Source organism: Rhodnius prolixus, unplaced genomic scaffold, assembly GCF_049639745.1.
Source record: "Rhodnius prolixus isolate KJV_2025 unplaced genomic scaffold, Rpr scaffold_1, whole genome shotgun sequence".
Taxonomy (NCBI): Eukaryota; Metazoa; Arthropoda; class Insecta; order Hemiptera; family Reduviidae; genus Rhodnius; species Rhodnius prolixus.
In genome coordinates this window covers 6,594,106-6,621,976 of record NW_027411581.1, presented here as the reverse complement: position 1 = coordinate 6,621,976, position 27,871 = coordinate 6,594,106, and the positions used below count along the sequence as shown (strand labels likewise).

Below are 27,871 nucleotides of genomic sequence, written 5' to 3'. Positions count from 1 at the left end.
GTTCAGCTACCACGTCGTACTTTTGATGAGTCTTCTGTGGCATTAGAATGACAGAGAAATAAAAGTTCAGTATATAGCGGTAAGGAATTGACTTAAGATTTAACAAAAAAGGTAATTTGTAATGTTGAATTAATGAACTTGCTATTCACAACAAAATTTTTCGGAATTGTAACAAGCTCAGCAGAGAATAACTTAAGAGAGGATATTTATAAATATAATAATTAGGCAAATGAAATAAAATTTGTTCTTTATTTATTAGAAATATAACAACAAAAATATGGTGTTTTGGACTTCGTTTCTGAATGCAATATTTAAAATTATTCTACAACTATTAAGAGCATTAAGTTATGCTTCTAATTCAATAAATTGTTTGTGGTCTTGCCCTAAAATAGTTAGAAAAATTAATGAATTGAAACTGTTTATAAACTGAATAGTTCTCTCATTAATTTTTTTTTTTAAATTCTTTACAGAATTTCAATTTAATATAATTTTATTTAATAAGGAAACAGAATTAGAATTTGAATAAATACAAAATAATAATTTCTTTCTTTAAATAAACCATTAAATATTTATGTGGCTAGTGAAAGCGTAATTGTGCTAAATATAACTTTTTTTAAAAAAATTTATTTAATTTTCTCACAGTGTCAGTCTATAAAGTTGCACAATGGAATGTAGAAAATAAATAATTACAAATACTGATTCAGTAAAAGAATCAATTAGATCTTTAAAGCATAATTTTGATCCAATAATTTATTTTTGGAAGCTCTAATAAATCAAAGTTGGTTTTATTCCAAAATTGTTGATCATAATGATTAGTTTTAGTGGAATACATTACATTTTTGTTTAGTTAAAATAAATAACTGGGCTCTACAAATGAATAAAATTAAATGTTTTATTTGAAAGCAAGGTAATTTTGTGGATGTTAAACAAATGTTTGTGAGGAAAGAAAACGCAATTAAGATTTATGAACAAAAATGAATAGAAACTCGGCTGGAAGAAAGCAGTTCAGCTTCTCCTCGAGCAATCAGCAAAATGTATGACGTGATTCAGAAGCTCTCTTTGATTAGCTACCGGACATAAAGATTTCTAATTGCAACTCCGGTTAGATCCCAAGTAAGTCCACTGTGCCAACCTGGGAGGTAAAGACACATCTTAGGGTATGTCTAGCTTTCCAGGCGACGATTATCTTTAACAAATCACAGAATTTTTATTGGGCAGCAGGTCCAATTTAAGAACTCGAAAGGATATTTCCGTTGAAGTCTTGACATCGAAAATTTTACATGTTACTTCTTCTTAATTAGTAAGACAAGAAAAAAATACAAATAATGATTTATAGGCTAATTTAATAGGCTCCTGAACCTGTCTTATAAGAATTGGCTCAGTACATGAACCCAAATGTTCTCTTTCAAGGCCTTAAGAAATGAATGATCACCCAAATTGAGAATATTTCAATGATTATTAAACCAAATCACATCAAGTTTTTCGTGTTACTTTTCATTTTCATAAACTTTACGTCTTTTAGAGAACATCGTTCTGTAGGGTTTTTTTTTTCAAGAGAATTTACAAGCATTATGGCACATTGTCGCCAAACTATACAGACAAGTCTTTACAGGTACAAGAAATTCTGCTGTTAATACCGAGAACAGAAGGTTAAAAAAAAAAAAAAAAAAAAAAAAAAAAAAGCAAGATGCTATAAATCCGGGATTAAAGAAGATTTGAAAGTGTGCCCAGCATCATGGATTCTATTGAATGTTTAACAGACCTAAAACAGTGTTTTTTTATCAATAACTTTGAAACATGTTCTAACTTCTTTTTTTGAACAATTTACTTTTAATAAAAGTAATCTTCATTCTAATCTCAAAATAAAACAAAAATTTAATTAAAAAAAATGCAAAAATTAAAAAATAAAATATTTATATTATAAATAATAAATTACCCAATTCTTTTCGTATATATTGTATAATGCATATAAGATGACCTTTATTTTTCAGAACTTTTGTTCTATTTATTCCTCTTTTATTTGTTAAACTATATTTTACTTATCAACAAAGAAATAGACATTTTAAATATTTAACAATCATTGTATCATAAACTCTATTAAAATTTTATTATATTTTAAATAGGCCTAAATATTAAATGTGTTCTCAATTATTATCTTTATTAATAATTTACTTCGTAATTTTCTTTTTATCATTTTGTATTAAACATATACGACTAGTTTTTTTTCTTTTCTTTCTTTAAGTACATAAAATTCATAAACTATTTACTTTTATAACATAATTTATACACATTTTTATTGCAAATGTATTACTTTTTTTTTTACAACTTTCTTTACTTATTTTTTTATTTTGCATCAAATTATTCACAAATCCAAAATAAATTAAAAAAAAAAAAAAAAAAAAAAATACCTACTTTAAATAGCTATTTACATAAATAAAAATTAAATTACTAAATTTATATATACACAATGTATATACACAAATGGAATAAACATCCAATTAATAGCAAGAGAAACAAAAAAAAATCTAATTAGTTTTTCTCTTTGGGAATGTTTTTCTAATAAAATTCTGAAAGTTTTCCCTTTTTCCCTGTTATATAAATTTTTTGTTTAAATAAACAAAAAAAAACAAACAAAATTGTCTTTATATCTTTTTAAGCATTGGCAATTTGAGTGCTTCTGGTATTTCAATATCTTCAAGTCTTATTTTAGATGGGTTAAATGGGAATTCCAGGGCGAAAGTCTCATTTATGTCCATCATTAGCGCCTGGAAAAAAATGTTTTGAAATAAATATAGTTTGTGAAACACTTGAACGATACTTTTTTCTTTCATACTATGCTCAAAGTATTTTTACAAACTAAGAATTTTAGCTAAATGTTAGTTGTGTTTTGTTAAATAAGGTTCATTTATAATAAAAGAACTTTTGAAGTAAGAGTACCATTTATGGGCTAATAATAATGATTAAAAGTCAATATAAAGCTTACATTGCTTGAATCTTTTCTTTTTTCCATTAGATACGCCGTGATATTTGCCATAAATGTTTCCGATACATTTTCTTCAAATGAATCTATTGGTGTGTATAAATTCAATAATTTCAGTATCTGAAAAGAAAAATTTAAGATTAGGTATTTAGTTTTTTAACTATTTGCTTTCAGGTCTCTTGAAATATTTACAAATACTCTTCAAATCTGTATGGTCTTTTTTAGTTTATTTATTAAGGAAGCTGTACCATCATAATTCATCGGCGGAGGGACAGTGAATTTTGGAGAAAGAGAAATTTTAAGAGTAACAAATCTGGATCTGAACCAGCATTTTTTTTTTTTTTAATCGTAAATCCAAGAAAATGCTTAGATCTTGAGATCTGTTCATTCACAGTTCATTAGGTGAACCATTATACATTTATCCCACTAGTAATAACGATTTGTAGAATAATATGTTAAGATATTGTAACTAGAATGAAAATACCAACCTGATTAATAGTTAACCTGTCACACATTTCGGCTACAGATTCAACATCGGCATCAGATTTCCTTGCTTGGAGCAATTGTGATGCCTGCATTATGGGTTTTAATGTATCAGTCAATCTTGGATCCTGTAAATATTAGGGTAAGTATAGCAAGGAATTATTCATAAAAATTAATGAGAATATTTTGTTTAAGAGAATAATAGTATCAATAAAATAATCAGAAAAAAAAGGTTACAACTTACGCATAAATTCTGATCTTTAGCCCATTGTTCAAGATGGAATAAATTATATCTGATTTGCATGCCTTTTGACCAATGGCAATATTCCTTTCTTAGAAGTAAATTGTTCAATGCATGAACGCAAAGATTATAAAATATCTGTTTAAAAATAAAATTAGAGTTTAAAAAAAACTTGTTACAGATAAAATTGTGTAATAGATAAAGACATAAATAATCTTACTTTTACGAACAACTGTGGTGGTAATTGTGGATCCACACCGTGAAGAATGAGACTTCTATGAAATGATCCTAGTAATTCTAATAATTGGTCAAGTGCTGAAACACCGCTACTCTTTTTATCTTGTGCATTCGTCGAAGATGATGGCCGGCCACTTGTAGGGGTCGACGTTAAGCCAGATATACCCTCATGTTCTAATATAGCGGCTACTGCATACGGTTGAACCAATATGCACATACGTTTTAAAATGGCCTAAATAGACAAAAAGTAATGCTATGTAGGTAGCTATATATATGTTACACATATGTACAAATTTAAATATTGCTTTTTCTCACGGCTAATTGGAAACGAATGGAAGATTTAAGATCATGACAAATCATTCTTTATTCACCCGAAAAAATATTTTTTCATACCACATTCTCCAAAACCTTTTAAAAATTAGATTACGCCCACAGTGCTGAATAATACCGCTGATTTATCCATCATAGCACGCATGTTATGAATTCTTCTGGACTCGTTTCCATTCACAGGTTAAATATTCGGTTTGGTGTAGAGAACTGGCCTTTAGTACATGTAGTGTGTGTTTAATTTATTCTTGACATTTACCAAATTGTTAATTAACTATAAAACTCTTTTTTTTAAAGTAGTAAAATAAAATTAATAAAATCTAGAACGAGTTTAAGGGATCTGAGTTTTATTGTTATCTAACAAAATTCACGTTCCTCCTCTTATAAAATACAACTAAGACTTAATAATTATAAATAATACTGTTGCTCAAAACACAAAAAACTCTTAAACACACATTAGGTCTAAATAATTTTACTTCACATGATAACAAACACACCATGTAACCTCCCTCACTCAATCAGTGAATAAAGATGGTGGGAGATGGTGATGCAGTTAAAGTCGAATTCTTTGCTCTAAACTAATTAAACAAACTACCTCTGATAATGGATAGAAAAAACTCATGCAATAAACATGGTTTTACGACCGATTAATTCAACGATACTATATAACCTTCCAATCATTAACATCAACACCTTCAAAGGGTCGTTCTCTCTACAAAATTCATTAACTCACTCATGCCCTGCACTAAGGTAAGTTTCTTCTACAATTTCTTTCTTTTCTTATTTGTACTTATCATTAACCCTAACAAAAAGCACCACTATATCTGCGGGGCTGCTGTAATGTGGTACAAGGTTTGTTTCCTGGTCTAGGCCTTCGGTTTTATTTTAATAGTTAATATGATATATTTAAAGTTTAAACGTTCGCTGGCTGCCTCCGTCCACGACATCTAATTTAGTAGTTGGATATTAAATCCGCCTGAATAAGTATGCATTAATTTACTAAAACCTACGTTCACAACACTATATTCTTTATTAAATAATGACTTCAGTACTTCTTCAAATAACGTATTTTTTCTCACTTAAGATAACTGAATATACAATCAAAATGTCGGCTAGTCAAAAAGTTTTTATTCTTTCCTGGTCAACCATGCGGATCAACAAAACTGTACTGTTCATGTTTATAGTTTAATAAAAAAAAAACTTAATGCATTGTACCTGGCAAATGGCAATAGCTTGATCACTAAGCATTTGCCGAAATTCAGATAAATCAAAGGACATGAGGCACTGTTCATTCTGTGTATCAGTGTTTTCTTTGCAAAAATGTTCGTCACCACTGTAAAACAAAACAAACAAAATGTAATTGAATCATTAGGTCTTAAATTATGATAACGATTATGATAATAAACGATTTTAAACTTAAATAAGTGACTCACCTGTACTGTTTTAGATTGTGCACAAGACGTAGTGTATTTGATAACCAAAGTATTCCAATATCAATATCTGCGTCAATAAGTTTTTTAACCACAACATTTTTCATATGTTTTCCATAGCCCATCATTAAATTTTGAAGCTAGAACAAAAAAAAAACAAGTTTTTCAACATTATGCTTTTTCGTGCAGAGTTTGACGATAAACCCTTATACCTCTTACTAAGTAGGAATAAGTTAAAGAAAAACAAAATTAATCTTATTTATAATAAATTCACAAACCATGGTTTCACTTTGGATATAGTCCGTGTATCTAATACACATGAATAAAATATATGCAGGAAGCCCAGGAAGGAGTTTGATAGCAATTTTAGGCTTCAAACCTGTAATTTTTTTAAAAATGCACTTATATTTCTTAATAAATAAATACTTCAGTTATTTTCTTTCAATAGTTCCGTTTATATGTACTTACTCAGAAGGTGTTTCAGTATGACAGGTATATCTTCAGCCATGAATTCAAACATTCCTTTAGCTTCACGATCCTTTTTCCGAATAACTGGTAACAATTCTGATGAGCTAATCTTTTCCGCAGAATCTTCTAACACTAAAGGATTAAAGAAAACAAAATATTAATCATAAAATGTCCACTTAAGTATGCACTTTAGTTTCGACAACTATCGTTGAAACCAAGAAATCATAACGCTATCCGATAGATAAGACGCCAAAGTTTGATCGACTCAAAAATCGTTTTTTGGATAAATCAGCCAACTAAAAGACCTGAATAAATAAAGTTATCTAATTTTAGATATTTTAGGGATATGTTAGCGTAGAAGATCTACAAAATGGCAAATCAAATCGCAGGATCCTCTTTAATGATCTCTTTTCAGAAGGGTACGTTTCTCAAGTTAGATTAACTAACAAAAAATAGAAGGTTTTACCTAGCTTAAATGCTCAGGAGTAACCTCTCAAGACTGAACAACAGTAGATTGATCTGGTTAATTATAAACTAAAAAAATCTCAAGCGATCACAGGTCTAAAAAAAAGACTTCGCACGCTGAAAGACTACTCAAGGGAATCTGGAGGTCACCTGAAAAAGCTGGAATCTAGAATATAACAACTCCTACGAACTTCATGGTGAAAAGGATGGACTGCAATAACATACATATAAATAAATTCATACGGTAAAGTGTTATTTCTGGTTGTTGGAGATTTGGATTACTAAGACAACGATCTCCTGGTGGGTACCCTGGTAGTACTAAAACTTTAAAGTTTGAGCTTCACGCAGTGATTTTCATTTTTTGGGAGATTTCATGTCACTGTCCATGCACTCAAAGAGCAACGATTGATTGTAAGGAAACTATTAGCAGAATAACAAAAAAGGCTGGATTTTGTAAGAAAACAATTTCTCATTATTGAGCTCGGCTATATAAAAGATAGTAATATAAACAGAGATCAAGTTTAAAAATAATTTTTTCATAAATCAAAAGCTACAAGGCGTATTTTCTATGAAAGGTCAAATTCGGAACTACCTCTCTAATCGACACTATTTAAAAGATAAATTTAAATACTTAAAAAAAAATGCACTTACCTCCGGCCTCAACTAATTTCCTATTAGCTTCTTTCAATTGTTCTTGCAATTTTTTATATTCACTCTTCCAATCAAAATTATCTTGAGACTCCTAGAAAAATAATCAAGCTACAATCAAGCGTTTCAAGACTGTCAGAAAAATCTATGACTTTATTTATCCTTTCTTTATCCATTATTTAAAGAATCAAAAAGAAAACATGCAATGATAAAATAATTGGAATTATCGAAGATTCAACAAATTGAAGTTGTTACGTTTAAATTTTACCTGTTGTTGATCCGGAGTTGATGTACGAGTACTTCGAGCAGTGTACGAAGATTTTACTGAGCCATAACCATTATCCTGGAAAATTCAATGAAATTAAATGAATAATCTCTAAGAAATATAAATATAAATAAATTATTTAAAACCAATTTTATTTTCACTTTATTTTGAATAATAATTTAAATATATTTTCAAATCCGCAGTCCATAAGAATTCCCTTTTTTAAAGTAAGAGTATTTTCTTCACCCTTCGAAAGATGATGTATTGTAATCGTACAAATTTTCTATTTTGATCCATCTGGTTCTAATTTCATCAAAACATTTGACTTAGTGAATAACTTCTAAAAATATTATTAATTTCTCAAACTCTGAATAGTAACTGGAAACAAACTATCCGTATTTTATAACTTCCGAACTTCCAAGTCAACGTAATAAATATAAAATCAATCAATTTCAACTCAGTGACGTCAGAAGAAATAAGTAATCAGAAAATCAGATATTGATTGAATTGGTAATGAAAGTGGAAAAAAAAAATAAAAACAAAGTCTGGAATTGATCAAATGATATAATCATGCACATTTATTTTTGTCTGTAAAACCTCAACCCCTTCAGCATTTTTCTATAAAATCGCAAAAATAAAACTGTTCGAATGAAGATGTTTTTTTGATATCAAATTTCTTTTGTGAGTTATACAATCCCACATTCATTACATATAAGATACTGAAAAAAAAATCTATACTTCCAATAAGAAAGCCGTAATTAAAAAATTTGCGATTTCTTATCAATCAACACTATCATCTTAAATCCATAATTTAAAGTTCCATCTTTAAAGTTTAAACTTACCTCATCCTGCACAGAAATGGTACTAGCATCTGAAGAAGAACGTTTATGCGACTTCAAGTCCTTACTAACAGATTCCATCAGTTCCAGTTTATCTTCAAGATTATTTATTTCGGCCAAGTGTCTTTGTTGTGCTACTCTTAGTTCATTCCGTTCAGATTGGACAACTCTAAGAGTTTCCTTGAATTCTATAAAAGAAAAGCGAAAAAATAAATAAGCAAAATCAATTTAATTATAATTAAACCAAATAGTTAATCAAACTGACATTAACATCTACATATAGGATACCATTCAAACTAAATTTGTGATTCCGATCTTAAATGTTTCGTTTCTAAAGTACTCTGTTTACTTTACATAATCAATAACAATAAAAAAAGAAAAAGTTATAAAATACGAAAAAGTTTCAAGAAAACAACTAAGAAAGCGTCTTGACTTGAGATAATTTTGCGCGCACCCTACCGATAATATAAAACTCTTAAAAATGTTAATTTAAAACAAATTATTGTTATTTTGAAATAAATAAATTTGTCATTTCTTTGCCCCTGACTTTGATCAAAAGTGATGTTAAAGAAATACTTAGTCAATTCTACTTTCTTTTTATCATTCATCAAACAAAAAACCGTGAACTAATAAAACTGAAGCAAAGCAAATATATAACAAATGTTACAAAAACTTAATTATAAAAAATACACTATTTTTTGTTATTGTTTTCTAAGTCTATTGTTTTTAAGAAGTACACCATCCGTACCATCCTTTATTAATAACATTAAACAAATTAACAAATGCATAAAGCAAGAGCCAAGTAAAATGATATGAGAATTGACCTTCTCGTTCTTTTCTTAAGCTGGCCAATTGTTCTTCTAGTTGTGCTACAGTAGATTTTAAATTATTATTTTCATCGGTAACTTCTTTTAAGTTTGCAGTAGTAGTTGCCACTCTATTTTCCTGTAAATAGAAAAATTTGACCATGAAATATTTTAGATAAATTTCGCATAAAGTTTATAAATTTACATTTTTTCTTAAAACGTAGCAAAATCTAAATAAGTTTGAGAAGAGTTTTCTTTAGTTTTTTTATGCGCAGTTTCTAAGAAAGGCAGATCCTGAACGTCCACTAACCTAGCTGGATAGAAAGGTATCCGGGGAACGGTAAGCGGAACCCGTCGCAACAATATTAATGTGAATACTGATAAAATTTTATCAACACTACCAGATGAAAACATTATTGAAACAATAAAATTGACAATATTTTATTGAAATGGATTTGAGCAGCTAAACGTTCGTGCTATTCTTCTTCTCCTTCTAGATCTGGATCGGCACTGGCTAATTTCGCTCCACGCCCTTACAGTATCGCCATCGAGGTCGCCCAACTCTTCACTTGTCGATTATAGCCATATAGTGATTCGTTTGATATTATACCATTTAGCAGTCATTCTTTACAACATGGTCCAACCATTTCGTTCTGAATTAGCATGTATAGTTTATTGTGAACCCGAGCAACTATCAAATACTGGATTATACATTCTCTTAATACTGTCAAATTTCTTATAAAAATTTGAAAACTATAGCCACTGCTACCACCAAGAGTACATCACATCTGTCTGGTATCCTATGATAGCATTGGTTAATTACGAGTTTTACATGACTTCCTTCATAGATGGGGTATTCCGTGCTAACAGATACTATCTGCATATTGCACACACTTGGTCACAAGATATTTTCTGCACAATTAACAGCAGGTTGAAAGATAATGATAGTAAATTAAAGATAGTGATTGAATAGAAGATCGATTTAACCTATTTCTTTATTTTCGCCTACATCAACCACTTTATATTTATTTTTTTATAATTAATTTTATTTATTTATTTACAATTTGCGCATAAATACCTTTTCCTTGATAGTCTCTGTTAGTTCTTCGACTTTTTGAACAAATTCTTGCAATTTCTTTCCTTTTTCTGACGCTTCTGTCTTCCAGTTGTTGGATTGTACTTCAATTCCTTTCATAGCAATAAGCTTTTGTCGTAGTTCTTCATTATCATGCTTAACTCCTTTCAAAAATGATACTTCTTTACTCTGAAATTAAAAAAAAAAAATTAGTTTTATTTTTAAATAATAAGTAACTTTTTTTTCTTTTTTTTACTATTATTTTTTTACCATTTCACTCAGCTTCTGTTGCAATGAAATAATCTTATTTTCAAGACCTTTGTTCAACTTCTTCAGATGTTCAGCAGATCTTGCCTCTCTCTTCATTAACTTGAATCTGGACAATAATTATAATTTAAGCTCTTTCCAAAGAAAACATGATAGTGAATATAGATGGGTAGTTCCCCCAAAAAAATATATTTCAAACCTTCTTCTGGCCAGGAATCCTCTTAAGGCTGTCTGACAAACGATTACTTGCTTCCTTGATCTCTTATAGCGCGTTCTACATAACCACCCTCTGACTGCGGTTTGTATTTTAATTGCCTTAAAAATTTAAAAGGATAAAATTTAGTAAAATTATAATCTTATAGCATATTTTAAAGTTGTAGATAAACAAATTATTTAAACTTTATTTAACTTACAGCTTTTGTTTGTCTCATAAACTCATATCTTCTCCTTGCTAACAATCCTCTTCCGTGTTTCTGCAATCCTAATACTGTCCTTCTAGAGCGTAAAAATTGTTTCCTCTTTACCCACCCTCTAACATATCTTTGAATCCTTACGGCTGCCTTATTTCTGCGCAAATTATCGGCTAATCTGTAGGAAAAAAAAAATTAATTTAAATTAAAAAGTTAAAGATTGAAAACAAGAGTTTTGAGTTGGCAACAGCTCCAGATGAAGCAGCCATTACCCAAGCGTTGCACTATTATAAGTTATCAAAAACTGGGATAAAATAGTTTTGCGTACCTTCTTGCCAAATGTCCTCTGCAATATTTTTGTAATATGTGTACAGCCTTTAATATCTTCTTATAACGACATCTTAATAAATAACCACGAACACAAGCTTGTATTTTAATACAACAATCTAATAGGCGTTCGGATCTAAGTCGTTCTAAATATGCCACTTGACCAGCTCTGAAGAAAATTTTAGTGTAGCCGAATTTAAATTTATCATTTTCCTAAAATATAAGAAAAGTGTTAAACACTCATAAGACTTTCTATTTTTTTACTGCAATCATTAAAAAGAGAGAAGTTCTCATAAATATAGGCCGAGGAGTGGGCTGTGATTGCATGATTCTGATTAAGATTTATGGATGAGTTCAATGAGCCACTCCTCCCCCTCCTTTTAATAAATAAACTATTCTCCAGAAATTCGTAAGATGGTCTTTACAATTAATATCTAATGTTTATATTGCAACCGATTTCGAGAAAATTTCAAATGAAACTAATAATTCTACAATGTAAAATCAAACTTCGGTTAATCCTTGTTAATTCCCTTTAGAATGAGAATAGATGAACTCAAAACGGTATATAGTTCCTGAAAGTAACCCCCTAAAAAAACTCAATGTCCTCAGAAAATGCTAAGAAAAACTACTACGGTACTTGGATATGGTAATTACAGTACATTCACTTAGTCGCGGTTTTGGCAAAAGTTAAAAGAAAGAAGATTACTGTTTTTTTTTTTTAGATATTTTATCTCGTGCAGGTGCAGAATAGTCACAGAAAAACATTTGTTAAAAATTCAGAAGCTCTGATGAAACAAATATCTCCGTTTAAACCACGAATTATAAATTTTGACACCATCTCTAAATTTCCTTATACCTAGGAGTAAGAGAAAAACAAATAATAAAAAGTTACGCCAATTTGTTTCAATAGCTTTTTAAGTCCAAATACCAAATTTTAGATGTTCTAAACGTGGAGTGGAAGCAATACATTAACTATTAATACATCTTCTATGTCTTCTTAGAACATTAAGTGCAATTGTGTAGATCACTTATTAGGCAAAAACTTGAAAATATTTGCAACTGATTTACCTTTATTACATTAGAAACAATTTTCTCACAAGTAAGTTTCTTTTCATCCCATCGAACATCTCCAGACTTACATAAGACTCTATATCGTTTCAAGAAATCTGAGTAATTCCATCTGCAAAAAGAAGAGTATTAATTTTGCTCATTGTTTGATAGAAATTTTTAACCAATGTTATGTTTTAAAAAAAAGGAATTAAAAATGGCATAAATAAACAGTGTTACAGAGTATGTTTAATCAGCTCACTGTTTGTTGATAGACAGTAATTTTCGTAAAGAGAGCAAACAATCCGGCAATCAGCCATTAACGAGCCAAAAATTAAAACTAATAATAGTACTACACTAACCTTGAAGGAAAACCAGCAGCACTGATTCTAATCGTTTCTAAAACTCCACAAGCTCTTAACTGTTGTACAACTCTGCCAGAATTATATCTACAACAAAATAGTTAAACCACTTTAATTAAATAACACAAAACAAAACAGAACAAAAATCATCTGAGTTAGGAAAAATTCGCTCAGTTAGAGACGTTTGAGGCAACGATGAAGTGAGAGGCGAAGTTTTGAGCACAGAGGGAAAAGAGAGGGTTTGAGTTTTCTGAATAAAGCAATGAATGATAGCATAAATGTTTATGTTGTTTTTATGAAAAGGAAGTAACTGCCAGATATTTATGGAGAGGTTTCAGACGATGTACACAAGCAATGCAGCTTGGGCTTAGGATACTGGGCTGGAAAGATGAATTCGTTTGACGTAGGAACGCTTTTTACGTCCAGATTAGTTTTAAAACTTCAATTTTAAGCAATTGCTCAATAAGTAACTATTTGAGAGTAGTCAAGATTCCGTTCAGAATTATGAGAACATTAAGATTAACAGGGGATAAGTTGTTCAAAACTGTTTTATGTACTTAGATTATCACAGAAGTGGAGGCAGTTTTAAAATATGGAAGTTAGGGACAGAAAAAGTGTTGCAGACAAAATGTTCAATGCAGACAGAAAGGGCTTTCTTTGAAGTAAAGAAATATCTAAGCAACTTAACTGTGAGTGTATAGGTCTACGTTTCTCTCCATATTCACGTAATTATCGGAATTCACGGCCTTAAAGAAGAAAGGAAAACAATTTACAGGCTACTGAGATGAGATATCTCTGCAACTTCCTGATCAGAAATGTAACTAAGGTAACTAAATACAGATAATTAATTAAATTTTACCTGAATGGCTCTTTGTCATCATTTGGTTTAATACAACGAATATAATGCGGCGTGGTAGAATTTAATATAGTCATTAAAGCGTTCAATGAATCTCTAAATTGCGAGCCAACCTGGAAAGATAAAGTTCAATTTTAAAATTATTTATGTAATCTGGGGGTGTGTTTACATAATGGCGTTTCTTTAACTACCAGCGTAATAGTAATGGTCGTTTCAAACAACACACACTGAAGGCTCGGTTAATGCTAGATTTTTAAAGCCCACATATTTCACAATAATCATATTGGTCATTCGACAAAAACTTAGGCTACGAACGTAGTGTGAGGCAAAATCTGGGGTTCCAGATCTTTTAACTAAATTTAAAAAAAAGAAGTCTCTAACATAATAAACCTATTTAAATAATAATAGAGATAAGACTTACGGTTTTCTTGTTTTTTGCCGTAGATGTTGGTGTTGTGGATTTTTGAATGCTTAAATGAATTTTAGTTTTTGGTACAGTTAATTTAATATCTCCGTCTGTAGTTCTGAAAATTTTGTGAACTAATTTATTTGTACTTCGTCGTAGTACAGCTACCTGTTTATTAAAATGCAAGTAAAATTCATAAAATAATGATGGGAGAGATTTAACCACATCAAGTAAATAAAATATAAAAATCTATTATTTCTTACTTGTTCTTCAAATACTGTATCCTTATTTTTTTCTAAGAAACCGTCCACTTCATAATTAACTATGTCAGCAAAATGTTTCACCAAAAACGAGTGCTCACCTGTATTAATTAGGAAGACATAATTAAATTTGTTGAAACCAATAGTTAGTACTAAAATGTCATTGAGAAACAGGCGGCACACAGACACACACACACACACACACGTTTTGAAAGTGTTGTAATAATAGTAAATTTAATTTTCTAAATTCTTAAACACTCCTACAGTGAACTTTTCGTAGAACGTATGGTTTTTTTTTAAATGCGAAGCTTAGTAAAATTGATAGAATTTAAATGGTGTAATGTAATTACTCTTAATAAGTACTCTTATGATGAGAAATAACCATTTTTTTTGCGCAATTTCATGCTAAACTTTAATTTTATTATTATTATTATTTAAAAAGAACTTACCAAATCTTGGTTTTTCAAAATGTGTCGACTTCAAACAATTTGAATATAATTTTTTCGCCCAAGATGTGTCTGATCCTTTTGGCATCTTAAACAAAAATAAAAAAAAAATTACAAATTATTCTTTTTGTAAATTTAGATAAATACATATACACTAATTTTTTGATAAATTTCATAAAATTCTAATTATATACCTTACATTCTTCATCAAGTAAATCTAGTATGCCTAATTTTGATTCAATTAAATCTATACACGATTGATTATCATAAAAGTCTATAAAAGTCCATTCTATTCCTTCTCTTACATATTCCTCTTGTTCTAATTTAAACACGTGCTGCAAAAAAACACAAAAAGAAAATTTAGTGCTATGCCACAATTTAATTATTTCAATTTCAAAAATTTAAGAAAACATAGTCTAGATGTTGGACACTAGATTGCTTTATAGTTATAAAACAACTCTACTTCTCTGTTAGTGGCTCCTTTGTACGTCCAGTTTTTTTTGTATTAAAGGTACACTTCTGAAAAGTAACTACCGAACACGTGAAGTGTTTGCAAAAGAGCTAGGATGAGATTTCGAATGTGCGCGTAATCTAAGTAACAGTAATCCAACAACTCCTTTTTCGAGAAATAGAGGTGGATTTTGTGATTGTACGCTAAAGGAGATAAAGCGTGGTAAGTGTGATTAGGGTGGATAACCGTAAGGAACGCCAAGGTCCCTGAGAAGATCCCTTTAAACGGCTTCTGGATCAATGTATCGAACACGATTGAAGAATTCAGCCTAAATGAAGACACATATATTCCAATAAAACGTGCTCTAATTGGTAATTTACTTTAAAAAAAACTTATAATAATAAGCTAAATAATTGTTGATATTATTTCCTCTTACTCCTAATAAGACGGAAGTACTGCGATCGTGCAAGTTTTTGACCACGCAAAGTCTCAAGTTATATCGACAAATCGTGTCACTATAATTACTGTAACACACATATTACTTATTTTAAAGGCAACTTCTTCTTCTAAAAAGAACAAAGACACTTAAGGGAGCCACTATAGAACTTATAACTCGCTCAGAAACCAAACTTTAATTTCAAATCTTCTGATCGCTTATAGTAAAAAAAAAAAAAAACTTTAAACAGAACATACTAACCAAATTAAATTGTTGTTGTAGTTTTTCATTGGCATAATTTATACAAAACTGTTCAAAACTATTTGAATCAAATGTTTCAAATCCATATATGTCCAGTACGCCAATAAATCTATGTTTAGCTTCTGCGGAAGTTTTGAGCGCTCGGTTTACAGTTGTAACAATTGTAGAAAATAAACAAGCGTAAATATGCTTGGCCAGGGCATCTCTTGCTCTTATAGCCTAGAATATGAAAAACAAAAAAAAAAGAGGCATGTTTAATTTAGAAATCTAAGTAAGAAGGAAGGAAATGTTGTGATAGAGGTTGGTGTTTCCATAATTTTCACTTTTGCTAAAATTAACTAAAAGCACAAACAAAATAAAGTAAAGCAAAATTACCGCATCACAGTTCATTGGAATGTTTAAAAATTCTCTAGTGCTTATCATTTTTCTGTTTGTCAACCAATGTGATAATTCTTCACCGTCTACATCTAATAACTGAGTGAAAATTGACAGATGTTTATCATTCTTCTGCAAGCAAGGAAATAAACAAAACATTAATTTATGGGCTACTTCTTTGATCTGAAAAATTATTAAGTCGAAAAATCACTAACATTAATGGAACATGTTTCATCATCACCGGAAACATTGAAAGTGATATTTCCTAGATGTAATATAGATGCGAGACAAATAAAAACATCGTTGATTTCATCTTTATGAAAACCCAGAGTAGTGAATGCGTCCACGGTTTCAGCGTAAGCTTGTTGATCATCTACTCCAGGTATTGATGGATCTTCATTGCATAAATAATAATAGCTTTCAGCATTCTCTAAAATAAATAATAAAATTTAGAATAGATATGCACTTGGGAACTTGTCTTTTGCTACATAATATTTGATTTAATTTCATTATAATATATAAGAAGACAATCAATCCTCTTACCTAAATGAAGATTTGGTAACTTTTCCCTTGAAGCACAGATCTGATAAAATATATGATAATTTCTTTCATAAGGCCCTTGAAACACAACTCTAGACTTTTCCAATAGATAAGTACTCATACTTGCTCCAACAATCGTATATCTTCGATTAAATTGTAATTCTATATATTTACCAAATCTTGAACTATTATCATTACGGGTAGTCTTAGCGTTGCCTATTGCCTAATAAATATATTTATATAATTACTATTTATAAATCGTCAAGAATATTTTCTTAATATCAGAGAAATGACAATTTTTAAACAGAAAATTGAAATTTCTGCCACAAGATGGAGTTTTTTGTTTAATTATTTACTAATATTTTTTAAATTTCAAAAACATGAAATCTCACAAACTGTGTTTGCTGCTTTTACTTGAAAGGATTTTTATAAAACATGTGACGTGCAACTTAAACATCTGGATTAGTACGGGTAAAATGAACAAGTTCGTTACCGTCCCAATCGAGATTAATCTCTAATATATTCTAGAAATCAGTTTGGAGGTGTGGGCAATCTCCTAAGTTTTTTCGGGGACCCAAGAAACTTAAATGAACCCCATAAGGTCAAAATTAAGTGATAATTTGACGGCAGTTTAGAGAATACTACCAACGGCAAACCCTTTCAATAGTGACAACTATTATTGCAAATAGTTTCAAAGTTTTCGGGTATGACTTCGAGTAAAGAGGGAATAAACATTCAATCTATATTTATGCGCAATTAAACGGCATGAATACAGATTTTTTTTAGCGTTAAGCACACATGATTCTGCGTAACTTCATTCTGTTTTCTTCGAGTAGACAACAGTTGGTGCCAGTGTGAGATGCTTACGAGTATTATACAAAAAACTATGCTTAAACAACTGTCTGTTTTGTTCTTTTTCAGGCAGAATATTCTCTAGACTAATAGTTAATTATGTATCGGCGGAAATATTTGGACATGCAAATGGCGATCCTAGGCTAGGGGCACTAAGTTTCTAAAACTCCAAAAAATTAGATTAAAAGATAAGCAGAAATAAGTTCAATAAGTATTCTCTATCAATTGACAATAGAGAATAATAATAGTTCAATCCAATAAAGATATTTACTTGAAAACTTTACTTAAGCTTTGTTTTTCATTTAAGAAAAATTAAAACTTACTTCCATAATTGGGGACGATGCGAGTACTTTTCGTTCTACTTGTGTTTCAGTACTTGAACCGCTTACTGTTGCAAAGTATCGCATGGCATACTTAGCTGATACTGTTTTACCTGCTCCAGATTCACCGGATACTATAATACTCTGATCATTCTGCACCCTGAAAATATATTTATATACCATGGTTTCCAAATTACTTAACTACCCAACTTTGGTTTGGTATCTCTCATTTGGCTAAGAAGTCGACGTAAACATATAAATGAATACTGGATATGTTGTGTTGGATATATGTAATTGCAAATGGAGTCTGGAAGGTGATGAAAAGCCAAGCAATATATGGTCTTTATTAAGGAGATAGCCGACATCCTGACAAGGTTTTGGTGCCGTGTCTTACATTAGAGGCCTCAACCCTTTTTGAAATAAGCACGGGTTTCTCTGAGAAGTTCTCAGAAATGAGGAGGAGATAAGCTCTGAAAGCTAACTTTCTAGAAGTGAAGTTAGCGAATATTTGTCTCACTACTATAACCGGAAAAGATCTGAAACGTCACTAAAAAAAAGAAAAATAAATTTGAATTACCTTTCCATTTCTGTGTAAGCTTTTTCTGCGACGGCAAAAACATGTGGGTCCAGGTCACCCATGGCCTGTCCTCTGTATGCCCAGATGGTCCCTGGATCGTAAATCGATACATCTGTGTATGGATTGATGGCAACCAATACGATACCTTTAAAATAAAATTACGATAATATAAAAATGTTTTCTACTGTAGTCGGAACAGTTCACAAAGCTCACTTCACTTCACATATTTACTTTTGCACAAAAACAAAAAAGGGTGCGAATTTTCAATCAACCTCACTTATTTAGAGATACCTTGTCAAACTGCTGCTTGGGACAGCATTTGTCCTTCACAGAACGCTTTCGCTATTACTAGTGGAAGAGGATACTCACTGTTGGAGTGGTGGGATGTTTAGATCTAGTAAGAATTTTAAACCAATTTACAGGCTCCCCTCTCTTTCTGGGACTTTTCCCAGTGAACCTGGATGATTGCCAACTCTAATTAGGAGAGTTAGGAAGAAGTTACCTGGCGCCAGGGAGAGGCTATCAATATCTGCGAACTCTTCTCAATCCCTCATCGTACTCTAGAGAGTCTGGGTGGTTACTAAGGTTCCTTCCAAAAACCAATTAATTTGGGGGTGGTAATTCTGGAATATCCGGGGGCAACGTAGCTAGGAGAGTTGTATGGCGGGAGGGCACCGGGGGGGTGATTGGATCTGACTAACAGCTTCCCACCTTTACAGAACTTTTAGTGGTTGGACTGCTTTCAGAAAATTTAAAAACTTTGGGGGGGTTTATCGACTCCCGGAGTTTCCTAGAGACTTTTGGGAATAGCGGTTTGGAAGAGTTGAGCTGGCTCCTGAGGGTGGCTGTCTGAATCCCTTGGAAGTGAGTTTTTCATCAAGGTTTTTCGCATAAAAAAAGATTTTTATTTTTATTTTCTTTGTGTTTTTTTTTTTCCTTTTGCTGTGCAAGATTTTCAGTTTTATCCTTGATACCGAGAAAACACTCCATTTTGCTTAGAACTCCCTCCCTAAAAGGTTCAACTAATGAACCAATACAGAATTTTTGCTTCCAGTGTCTTTACGTGCATACTGTATGTACTGACACAATTGCAATAGAAAGATAAATATTTTTTTTGTTTTTTTAATTAAGAAGGCACGTTAGAGGTGCAGCAAGTTAATGAATTTTTATTTTTGAAAGATCTTTTTTTCATTTTTTCGGTCTTACACTAGACTTCAATAGGAAGAGAGAAAATAAAACAATTTATTGTTAAATAAGAAAGTTACTTACCACAATATGTATATATAGCTTTGTTTCTGCAAAATCTGATCTGTAAATTGTGTAATACGGCTGGTTCATGAAGATAAGACAAAGATGTGAGATCATTTTCTCCAACCAAAATATCTGGATTTCTAAGCGGTGGTAAATCATCATCGGTGGTTATTTTCAGTTCTTTCGCCTGATAGAGAAAAACAAAAAAATTATTTATAATTCTATTTTTTGGTTCATACCATCCTGAATTAACTATTTTAAAAATGCTTACCAGTCCATCTTCGGTCACTACAAGCAGTTTGTCTTTTATAAAATTTTCTGTAATCATGGAGCTCTCCCATACCTTCTGTGGATGTGGAATCCATACTCGGGCACCCTAAAAAATTCAAAATGTTTTAAGTTATAAAATCAAATAAACTTATTATATTCCCGTCTCCCAAACACAAGATTCTTGTTAGAAATATATTTTTTTAAATTTCAGCCATAAAGAGAAAAAACCAAATTTCTATCATTGGACCGCTCTAAGAAGGGTATACACCTCCGTTCAACTAGAAATAAAGACTTCGAAATTAAGTGATTAAAGCACTCTAAATAAATAAAAAAAATCCTTCAGTAAATTGGTATACTTCCGGTGGATGACTTTAACAATAGTTCATTATTACTTTTATCAAATTTAAAATTTCTGTTTTCCATTTTTAAGTTATATTGAAACATGGAAGAGTGAGTATACATACTTTTCAACTCTTTACAACATATATGAGGTAATAAAAGCAACACTTCTAATTTACATGGGATAAGTAGATGAAACAAAAAAATCAATAAAACAATATGCCTTACTATTATATATTGGGCTATGTGTTCACAAGCTAAAGCCCACAGTTGAAATCGTTTCTTATATAATACATCCGTTCCTAGAGATTTTCTACTTAAATATTTATTTTTATTCAAAAAAGTTAATGAACTTTCATTTTCCATTATGTTATTAAGCGGAAAATGCGATAAAAACACTTCATTATTATTATTCACATTTAAAAAAAAAAAAATAATAAAGATAAATTCACAATAATTGTGGGCATTCACTTTGAGTATGCTCCGAACTTTTTTATCACATGTTTGAGTTTACATGGCAACATCCCATTTTTAGAAAATGATTTTCCTTTAAAAACAAAAATAACTACAAACTAAGTTTTTTAGACTATATAAAAATAATCAATCAGAAACACTATCTATATATCACATAAATGAGAAATATAAAGATTGATCAGCATTGATGAAACTTCGAACAAACTTTCAGAAACCGTAACTCTTATGTAATAACTTCTGCAGGTGAAGGAAGAACCAAAAGAGAGTTGATGACCTTGAATATCTTATTTCCAGGAGCGAAGGAGAGAGAGAGAGAGAGGGAGGAGAAAAAGGGAATTTAAAAAAGCACAGGTGGCTACTTTTTAGTAAGAGAAGGAACTAGAATTCAATTCATTTATAGTTCATTAGAGAGTAGACATTTTGTTACAAAAGTAGTATTTTTGATGTAGAGACGTTTAACTCAATTGTGGAAGACGTTGATTTTATAGAAACAGGTGAGTAGGATTTTTTCTTTTTTTAGCTCGTTAGGATAATCTACTTGTTTTAATCATAAATTAAGTAGTAATTAAAAAACTTTGTCTATCCGATCATTAAAAAAAAGTTTTCTGGGAGAAAAAAAACCTTGAGTTCGATTTAAAGAAATAGTCGGCCACATGATAAAAGTGGGACGACAATTAGAAATTAAAAAATTAAGCACCCTTGCATTAATACTTAGTTACAATCATAACAACAATAACAGAGATGAAGATTGGCTCGGTGTTGTAGTGCACAGGACTCCTGTGCGGAAGATCTTATGTTCGAATTCAGTTACTTAGTTTCTTTTTATGGGGGTCTATCACTATCCAGTGATAAGGTACTCTCTGTAATAAGAGAACTCCTTCTGGTGGCCGACAAAGCAATGAAAAGGCTCTGGGGTGCCAATGACAAAATTCAGTTTTTGTAACACCTTAAAATAAAAACAGTAACATTACCTAAAATAATTTTAAAAAATTTGTCATGACTTCTCATAATACAATTTTTTAAATACTAAAACTCGAACTACTAGGATATTATTCTCATCAACTCGCAAGTTTTTTTTGAAACTTATTTCTTAATGACTAACATTATACTGTTAGTGAAAACCGTACATTTCATAAAATAGCTTTTTATAAAAGGAAACAGCTACGAAGAAAAAGTTATAGGACATTTGTGAAGCGCGTAAACAATGTTGAAAGGAAATCTGAAGAAGCCATATTTCAGAAGATTGTGAAAAGGTAGTTTTATTTAATACCTTCATTAAGAAGGTGGTACTTACGTTTGAGGGATTTTGATCGTAAGTTCCGGTTAGGTTCCAGTTGACATTTTAAATTTGATCTTTGGGTGATTATTTTGTTTTGTGAGTGAAATATTTTTTCATCTTATTTGAAAAACAACTTTTCTTTTTTTATGGACTTCGGAGAAACCAAAACTTGTATTCCCGATGAAAACTATAAACAGAACACTTGATACCGTCACACTACTTCCCACCTAAGGGAAAGAGGGAGTAAAGGAATGCAATAATCTGTTGTAATCACTCACTAGAATGGTAATTTAAGTGACAAATTTTCTTCAAACAAGAATTTTACTAAAGGTAGAGTGGCCCTTTCATACCTAAATGGTTATAGGCTACCGTAAACCATTGTTCGAGTAGAATGTGACCGGTTTGTTATGTAATGTACTCCCGCTACTCACCACGCCATCTTTAATCCACGGATTATTAATTTCAGTTTTAGTCTTTAACCTTCGTGACCCCAAAACAAGTTGGTGTTTTTGATTGTTGATTGATAAGCTAAGAAGTGTAAAGTTAGAATTGGGCATTATGAATACATTTTAAATATTGAATATTTTATCTACCTTAACAGCTTGTGCATTGTATCTCTGATCATTATCAGAGGTTGATCAGAGGAGTTTAGCGTAGAGAATTCGTTTCCTCCTTCCTCTATACTTCTTAACTCAGCCCTTTTGGCTTTTTAAAATCATCGTTATCCACAATTTTGCAAAACAGAAGTTTTCTTAATCCATATCTTTTATTCCCAATAAGTGTTAGAGTTGCCATGAAGATAATCTTAGCAAAAACTCTCAACAGCTAAATTCTCCTTCACGCTTTCAGAGCGCCAGGTTTGTTTTCTTTCTATCATGGAAGACGGGGGAGGGGGTTCTTAAAAATATTTCCACGGCAGCAGCTGGCATGGTTTTGAGCCCAATATCCTTAGGCAGATTTTACCTCAATAGGCAGTCAACATACTAAGGTCCTGTACAAAATTTCTAGATTCTATACTCGTAGAAAATACCCACAACATCGCCACATCCATTACAGATGAAGTTACCTAAATTTTAACAATTCTACAACAATGCTAAAAGGATATTATTACCATTTAATTAATAGGCTTAATATGTTCTGACCATTTTGAATTACTAGCAAGAAGAAATCTTAAATTTCTCTTTGCAAAGAAACCTAACTGAACAGAAGGGATCAAGATCCTAGCAGATGTTAATCAAGTGATTTTCCTTTTGCAAGAACTTAAAGCGACTGTTTTTCCTTTCAGGGTTGGAAATTACTTTATCAGTAAACACCTTATTATTATTCTTCAATACGGAGGGTCAATCCTTATGTCTCAAAGCCCCTGCTGCCCTATGGCTATCAAAAGTCTTGGAAAAATTTCAGTTCCGATTTTGACCCACCTAACATTAAATGTTAGAGAATTCACCACATTTGTTGAGAATGCTCCTGCTCATTAAAATAAAAGTTTATTTTCATTTAAAGTGTTGGCTTTATCTTTTATTTCTATGTAGTATGAATTAAAAGCATACTTATTAAAGGATTGACATTACCAACTAAATAAATGCAATCAACCTGTTAGAAATTAAGACTAAAAATCAATAACTGGATGTACGACCCACATCAACAACAACAAAAACTATTCTATCCAACATAATTATCGAAAGAATAAAATTGAAATCAAATGAACAAAACTTAGATTATTTCGAATAATTGTATTTCAATTTTAGGATTTTTTTTTTAAATCAAAATATCTCAGGTTTCGCAACATTTCTTACGATCTATTAAGTTAATCAAAAAAAGAAATCAGATTTAATTCCAAATATTTAATTGCACACATTTTAAAAGAAATAAATAAGAAAAAATCAATGATTGATAATGATATTATCAATGATAAATCTTATTAATGACTGCACAGAATTGGTGTACTTATCACCAATTGCCTTTAATAAACTTGTGGAATAGACGCCAAATTTGGGTAAAGGCTAGGTGTGAAAGTGTATTTTGTTGTATCAGGATGCCAGTACATGAGATATGAAAGAGACAGTTTCCAGCAAGTGCTTAAGGAATACCTTATTATTATTCTTCAATACGGAGGGTCAATCCTTATGTCTCAAAGCCCCTGCTGCCCTATGGCTATCAAAAGTCTTGGAAAACTTTCAGTTCCGATTTTGACCCACCTAACATTAATTACAGCAATCTTACAATCGATCAACCATAGGAGCAAACAGCCTCAGCTGCCGCACCGCCAACGTAACTGAATCTTCTCGTACGCAAACAGCGCGTCAAGATGTCTGACTAGGTATTTCTTCATCAATCTCATACCTTTGTACTTATGCTTCCAGAGTGTTTCCTCAATGCATAGTGAGGCATATCAACCAGATGCCTGAGAGAGATAAATGAAAGGACCCCCCACGATGAAGGTACTAACCCATCCAAGATGAACTCAGGATCAACATTTTAGTAAATCTACAGCCCTTGCAGCTCGTCCACTAGGTTGGTACAGCTAGCGAGGCTGTCCATATCTGAAAATTAGACACGCAAGTCTAAACAACAGACGTGAAATGCTACCGAAGAGAAGGAGCCCGATCTGACCAGTTTTACGTATACCTCCAAGGATGCATTTTAAACAAGTGATCTTAACCAGAAGAACATCTTTAACAGAAGATAGCTTTTCCAGTCTTCTACAACATTCCAGTACGATAACATTACACAGAAGATAACGTTAGAAGAGTTAAAAACATTCTGCATAGCCTAAGAAGCCTTTTTCCTAGTAAAACAACTTTGTTGTTTGTATTAGTTACTTAGATATGTAAGAAAATTACTAAGTGTAGGATAAATTTATACCTAAGTATAAATTCATATAAATATGAGAACCGGTTGCAAAGAATGAATTCTATGCACATCAGGGATCCACTTACTTTCAGTTTGTCCGGCTTACTTTATGACAGAAACGAAACATCATTTCCAGTTGGTAATTACATTAATAGAATAACAGATCATGGAAGTTCTTCAGAGGGTAGTTCTGTGTAGGGAAGGGCATATTTTACACAACTCCAACAGGGCTAGCCATGTATGATCTGATAATAACTGTTATTTATTTGCAAATATTTCGAAACACATGAAATCCTTTTTAGAGCAATGATGAAATTCCACATTGAATTACCTTAATTAGATACAAAAAAAAACAAAACAATAAAGCCAGATAATAAAATCAAGAAAACAGTGGCAACAGTCCGTCATTACAGTCATCTGATAGTAACTGCAACTGAGTATGACCTCTAGATTATATCAGAGCTACTTATAAAGAACACCCTAATATGTCGAAATGTTTGGCAATTAGATAAAATCATTTTTAGTACGTACCCACACCAGATGAAGAGATCAAACTAGATATAGGAAGGAATTAGTTCAGTGGTTGGTGCACTGGATTCCCTCACGGACCTCTCGGGTGCCAGAGTGTAGAAATGCAGTATCAGTTATGCTTTTCGTAGTTTCGAGAATTTATTTTTTGCTAAAAATGTACTGGTGCTCGTAATACCAATGTTTCGTTTTCTGCTGAATAATTTTAAAAGCAACTTGACCACTTTCACCTATCTTTTGTTTATAAAAAAAATTGTTACAGTTTCTCTTTAGGAATTAAAACTTTTCGAAAAGTTTATTTTGTCTTGTAATGCCATACTTCAACTCAAAATAAAAGATTGCTAGCTAGGGAATGGATAACATTAAAGGATACATTACTCAATGGTGGAAAGGAAAAAAGAAATATAAAATTTTGGTAAAATTTATTTAGTATCTAAAATTTTGTGTTCATGAGGGATTCATTTAAAATTTTAATGAACTTATATTAATGTAGGAATCTCATTTAATACAGAAAATTCTGTATTTACTGTAGGAGCCATTTTCCAGAAAGTGAAAAGTTAACTGTCATTTTAAATTTAGTTTTACATTGATTCTTAATATTATGCAGGTGGAAAGATAGTATAATTTTTAAAAAAATAACGCATTAAATAATCGCATTACCACCCCTCCAAGAAAAGCCTTAAAAATTATTTTCAAATGAATTTTTTGGAAAAATATTACAAATTATAGATCTGCATATATGCAACTAGTACATTTAGTTAAAAGAAATACATTGGAGCCGTATTTGATAAAACCTTAAAAAATAAAAAAAAAAATAGATGTTTAGAAAGTTGTACTTCAATTAGAATAATTTTTACCAAAAACTTAAGTGAGATCCACTGGTGATACCTACAAGAAATATTAAATTTGATCTTTCCGGGATTTTTGGGTTTTTAATCATGGTGGATATATGAATATATACAGATCAATTTGTGAAACCTCGAATTCAGGGGACCTCCAATCGGATATTTCTGGCGAAAAACTTCAAATCGGCAATTTGAACGACTACGAAACTTTCTCTTATTAGTAGAGTAGAAAAAGTAAAATCGGAAAAAAAACTTAGTAATATAATTGAAAATTTTATTAAAAAATTATATCAATAATAAATAGAATAATAACTTCATGATATTTGACATAAAATACATGTAATTACAGAAGAAGCAGAATAAACTCTCAAGTTTTTACTACTAGAGGGGTACATGTTCAATCAATTCATTTGCTTAAAATCTTATACTGAGAAGCCAAAGAAGTGCAAGCTATAACTTGTTTCCAAACATTTGTTTTTATTTTATCCAATTCTAGTAATAACTTCAGAATAAGACGTTCTATGGACTAAATGAAAAATCACAAAAACAGTGACAAAAGGTTTTTAACACACAATCGGTGCAGTGCAATTAGTAAACTGAGTAGTCATACAATTCAAAAAACTTGGTGTAAGCTAAAGAGAACAAAGGTTATTCAAACGGCTTGTATCGAATTGGTAATAAATAATGTTTTGAATGTATGTCGTGGAAATGTGTAAGAGGTGTTCAGTTAAAATGGGCAACGAAATCACTGAGTATTTCTTTCATAATTTTATTAGAAGAGTGATAAGAAATATTGATAATAGAGTTTACTTGCCTTTGTATATGCTTGTAGTGTGGACTCCATGATTACCTTACATCTGCGGATGCCTGTATTCGGTGTGAGTTGGACCAGGTAAGGTTTGTCAGCTGTTCTGGCGCTATGAACCTGATGGTTGGTAGTTCAGAGAACTCGATAACACTGAGTAGGGATGTCGAACTCAACGCAGTCTGCTGTTTTCATTGTGAACTTATGTTTCGCTCATGAAACATTTTCTAGTCTTCTTGCTATCTAGCAGCATTTATCAGAACTATACTGCAGTGGGATACTTTTCTTATTATAAATAATATTTAAAAAAATATGTAAAACTTCTCAAAAAAATAATTACAAGAATACAATATGTTGTTAAAAAAAACTAGTTACCTATAGACACTTCGCTCTGCAACTGTATTAACTTATACTTACCAAATGTTACATTAAAATATTATTGTAATTACTTTCACAAGTTTAAAGTTGTAACCTTCTTTCTTTTTTATGGGCAGATAATTTAAACAGAGAGTACTTTTGTTACCATTAGTTCATAATGTAAAAGTGACTTCGGAAGTTAATTATTTCGACATCGGCGTTCCTGAGCTTTACTTTATGAATTACTTGATGTTTTCTCTGGAGTTGATGAGGATAAAACTATCAAAATTCATAGTGATTTTTAATTTTGTTGGAGAGATGCAATTTGAACCCATTAAAAGCTACAGTGGAGCCCAGTTATCTAAGAATCAGACTCAACAATATTGGGAATTTACCTAATTATACAACCAAAG

General features: G+C 31.0%; 2 protein-coding genes across 9 annotated transcripts in view; one reads left to right on the top strand and one right to left on the bottom strand.

Moving 5' to 3' along the window:
* Positions 1–230: 230 nt before the first annotated feature.
* didum (dilute class unconventional myosin) lies at positions 231–27,250 on the bottom strand. Of its 4 annotated transcripts, none has more exons than XM_074125837.1 (34): positions 27,111–27,250; positions 19,980–20,084; positions 19,727–19,895; positions 18,458–18,602; positions 17,884–18,040; positions 16,712–16,931; positions 16,384–16,598; positions 16,169–16,300; positions 15,794–16,012; positions 14,840–14,980; positions 14,649–14,733; positions 14,203–14,300; positions 13,955–14,107; positions 13,537–13,646; positions 12,678–12,764; positions 12,337–12,448; positions 11,270–11,481; positions 10,945–11,119; positions 10,731–10,846; positions 10,535–10,640; positions 10,268–10,453; positions 9,208–9,328; positions 8,387–8,571; positions 7,548–7,622; positions 7,283–7,373; positions 6,167–6,298; positions 5,977–6,077; positions 5,702–5,838; positions 5,484–5,601; positions 3,925–4,173; positions 3,708–3,842; positions 3,469–3,591; positions 2,984–3,100; positions 231–2,765 (listed from the first exon to the last, which is right to left on the bottom strand). In XM_074125837.1, exons 1-34 carry the CDS (start codon positions 27,138–27,140, stop codon positions 2,643–2,645), a joined length of 4,680 nt encoding a protein of 1,559 aa, XP_073981938.1. In that variant the 5' UTR covers positions 27,141–27,250; the 3' UTR covers positions 231–2,642. The 4 variants fall into 4 exon arrangements, with proteins under 4 accessions (XP_073981938.1, XP_073981956.1, XP_073981949.1 ...); XM_074125855.1 differs by lacking the exon at positions 27,111–27,250 and adding an exon at positions 25,010–25,031; XM_074125848.1 differs by lacking the exon at positions 27,111–27,250 and adding an exon at positions 22,086–22,105.
* LOC141453278 (uncharacterized) overlaps positions 4,779–27,871 on the top strand; it is a 28,493-nt gene continuing 5,400 nt past the window's right edge. The window contains exons 1-3 of one of the 5 annotated variants that reach the window (XR_012457920.1): positions 4,779–5,018; positions 21,086–21,285; positions 24,434–27,871. The gene's annotated coding sequence lies outside the window, so the exon portion shown is untranslated. Of the gene's footprint in view, positions 5,019–20,837; positions 21,286–23,355; positions 23,573–24,433 lie in introns of those variants that run through there. The other 4 variants (XR_012457922.1, XR_012457926.1, XR_012457925.1 and 1 more) reach the window with 4 other exon arrangements.

Coding starts and splice junctions, on each gene's coding strand:
- didum (XM_074125831.1), bottom strand. CDS start 20,683: ATGGAAAATGAAAGTTCATTAACTTTTTTGAATAAAAATAAATATTTA. Junction 10,847..10,944: donor TTATGAGACAAACAAAAGCT/GTAAGTTAAATA, acceptor TAAATTTTTAAG/GCAATTAAAATACAAACCGC. Junction 6,078..6,166: donor CATACTGAAACACCTTCTGA/GTAAGTACATAT, acceptor AAAAAATTACAG/GTTTGAAGCCTAAAATTGCT.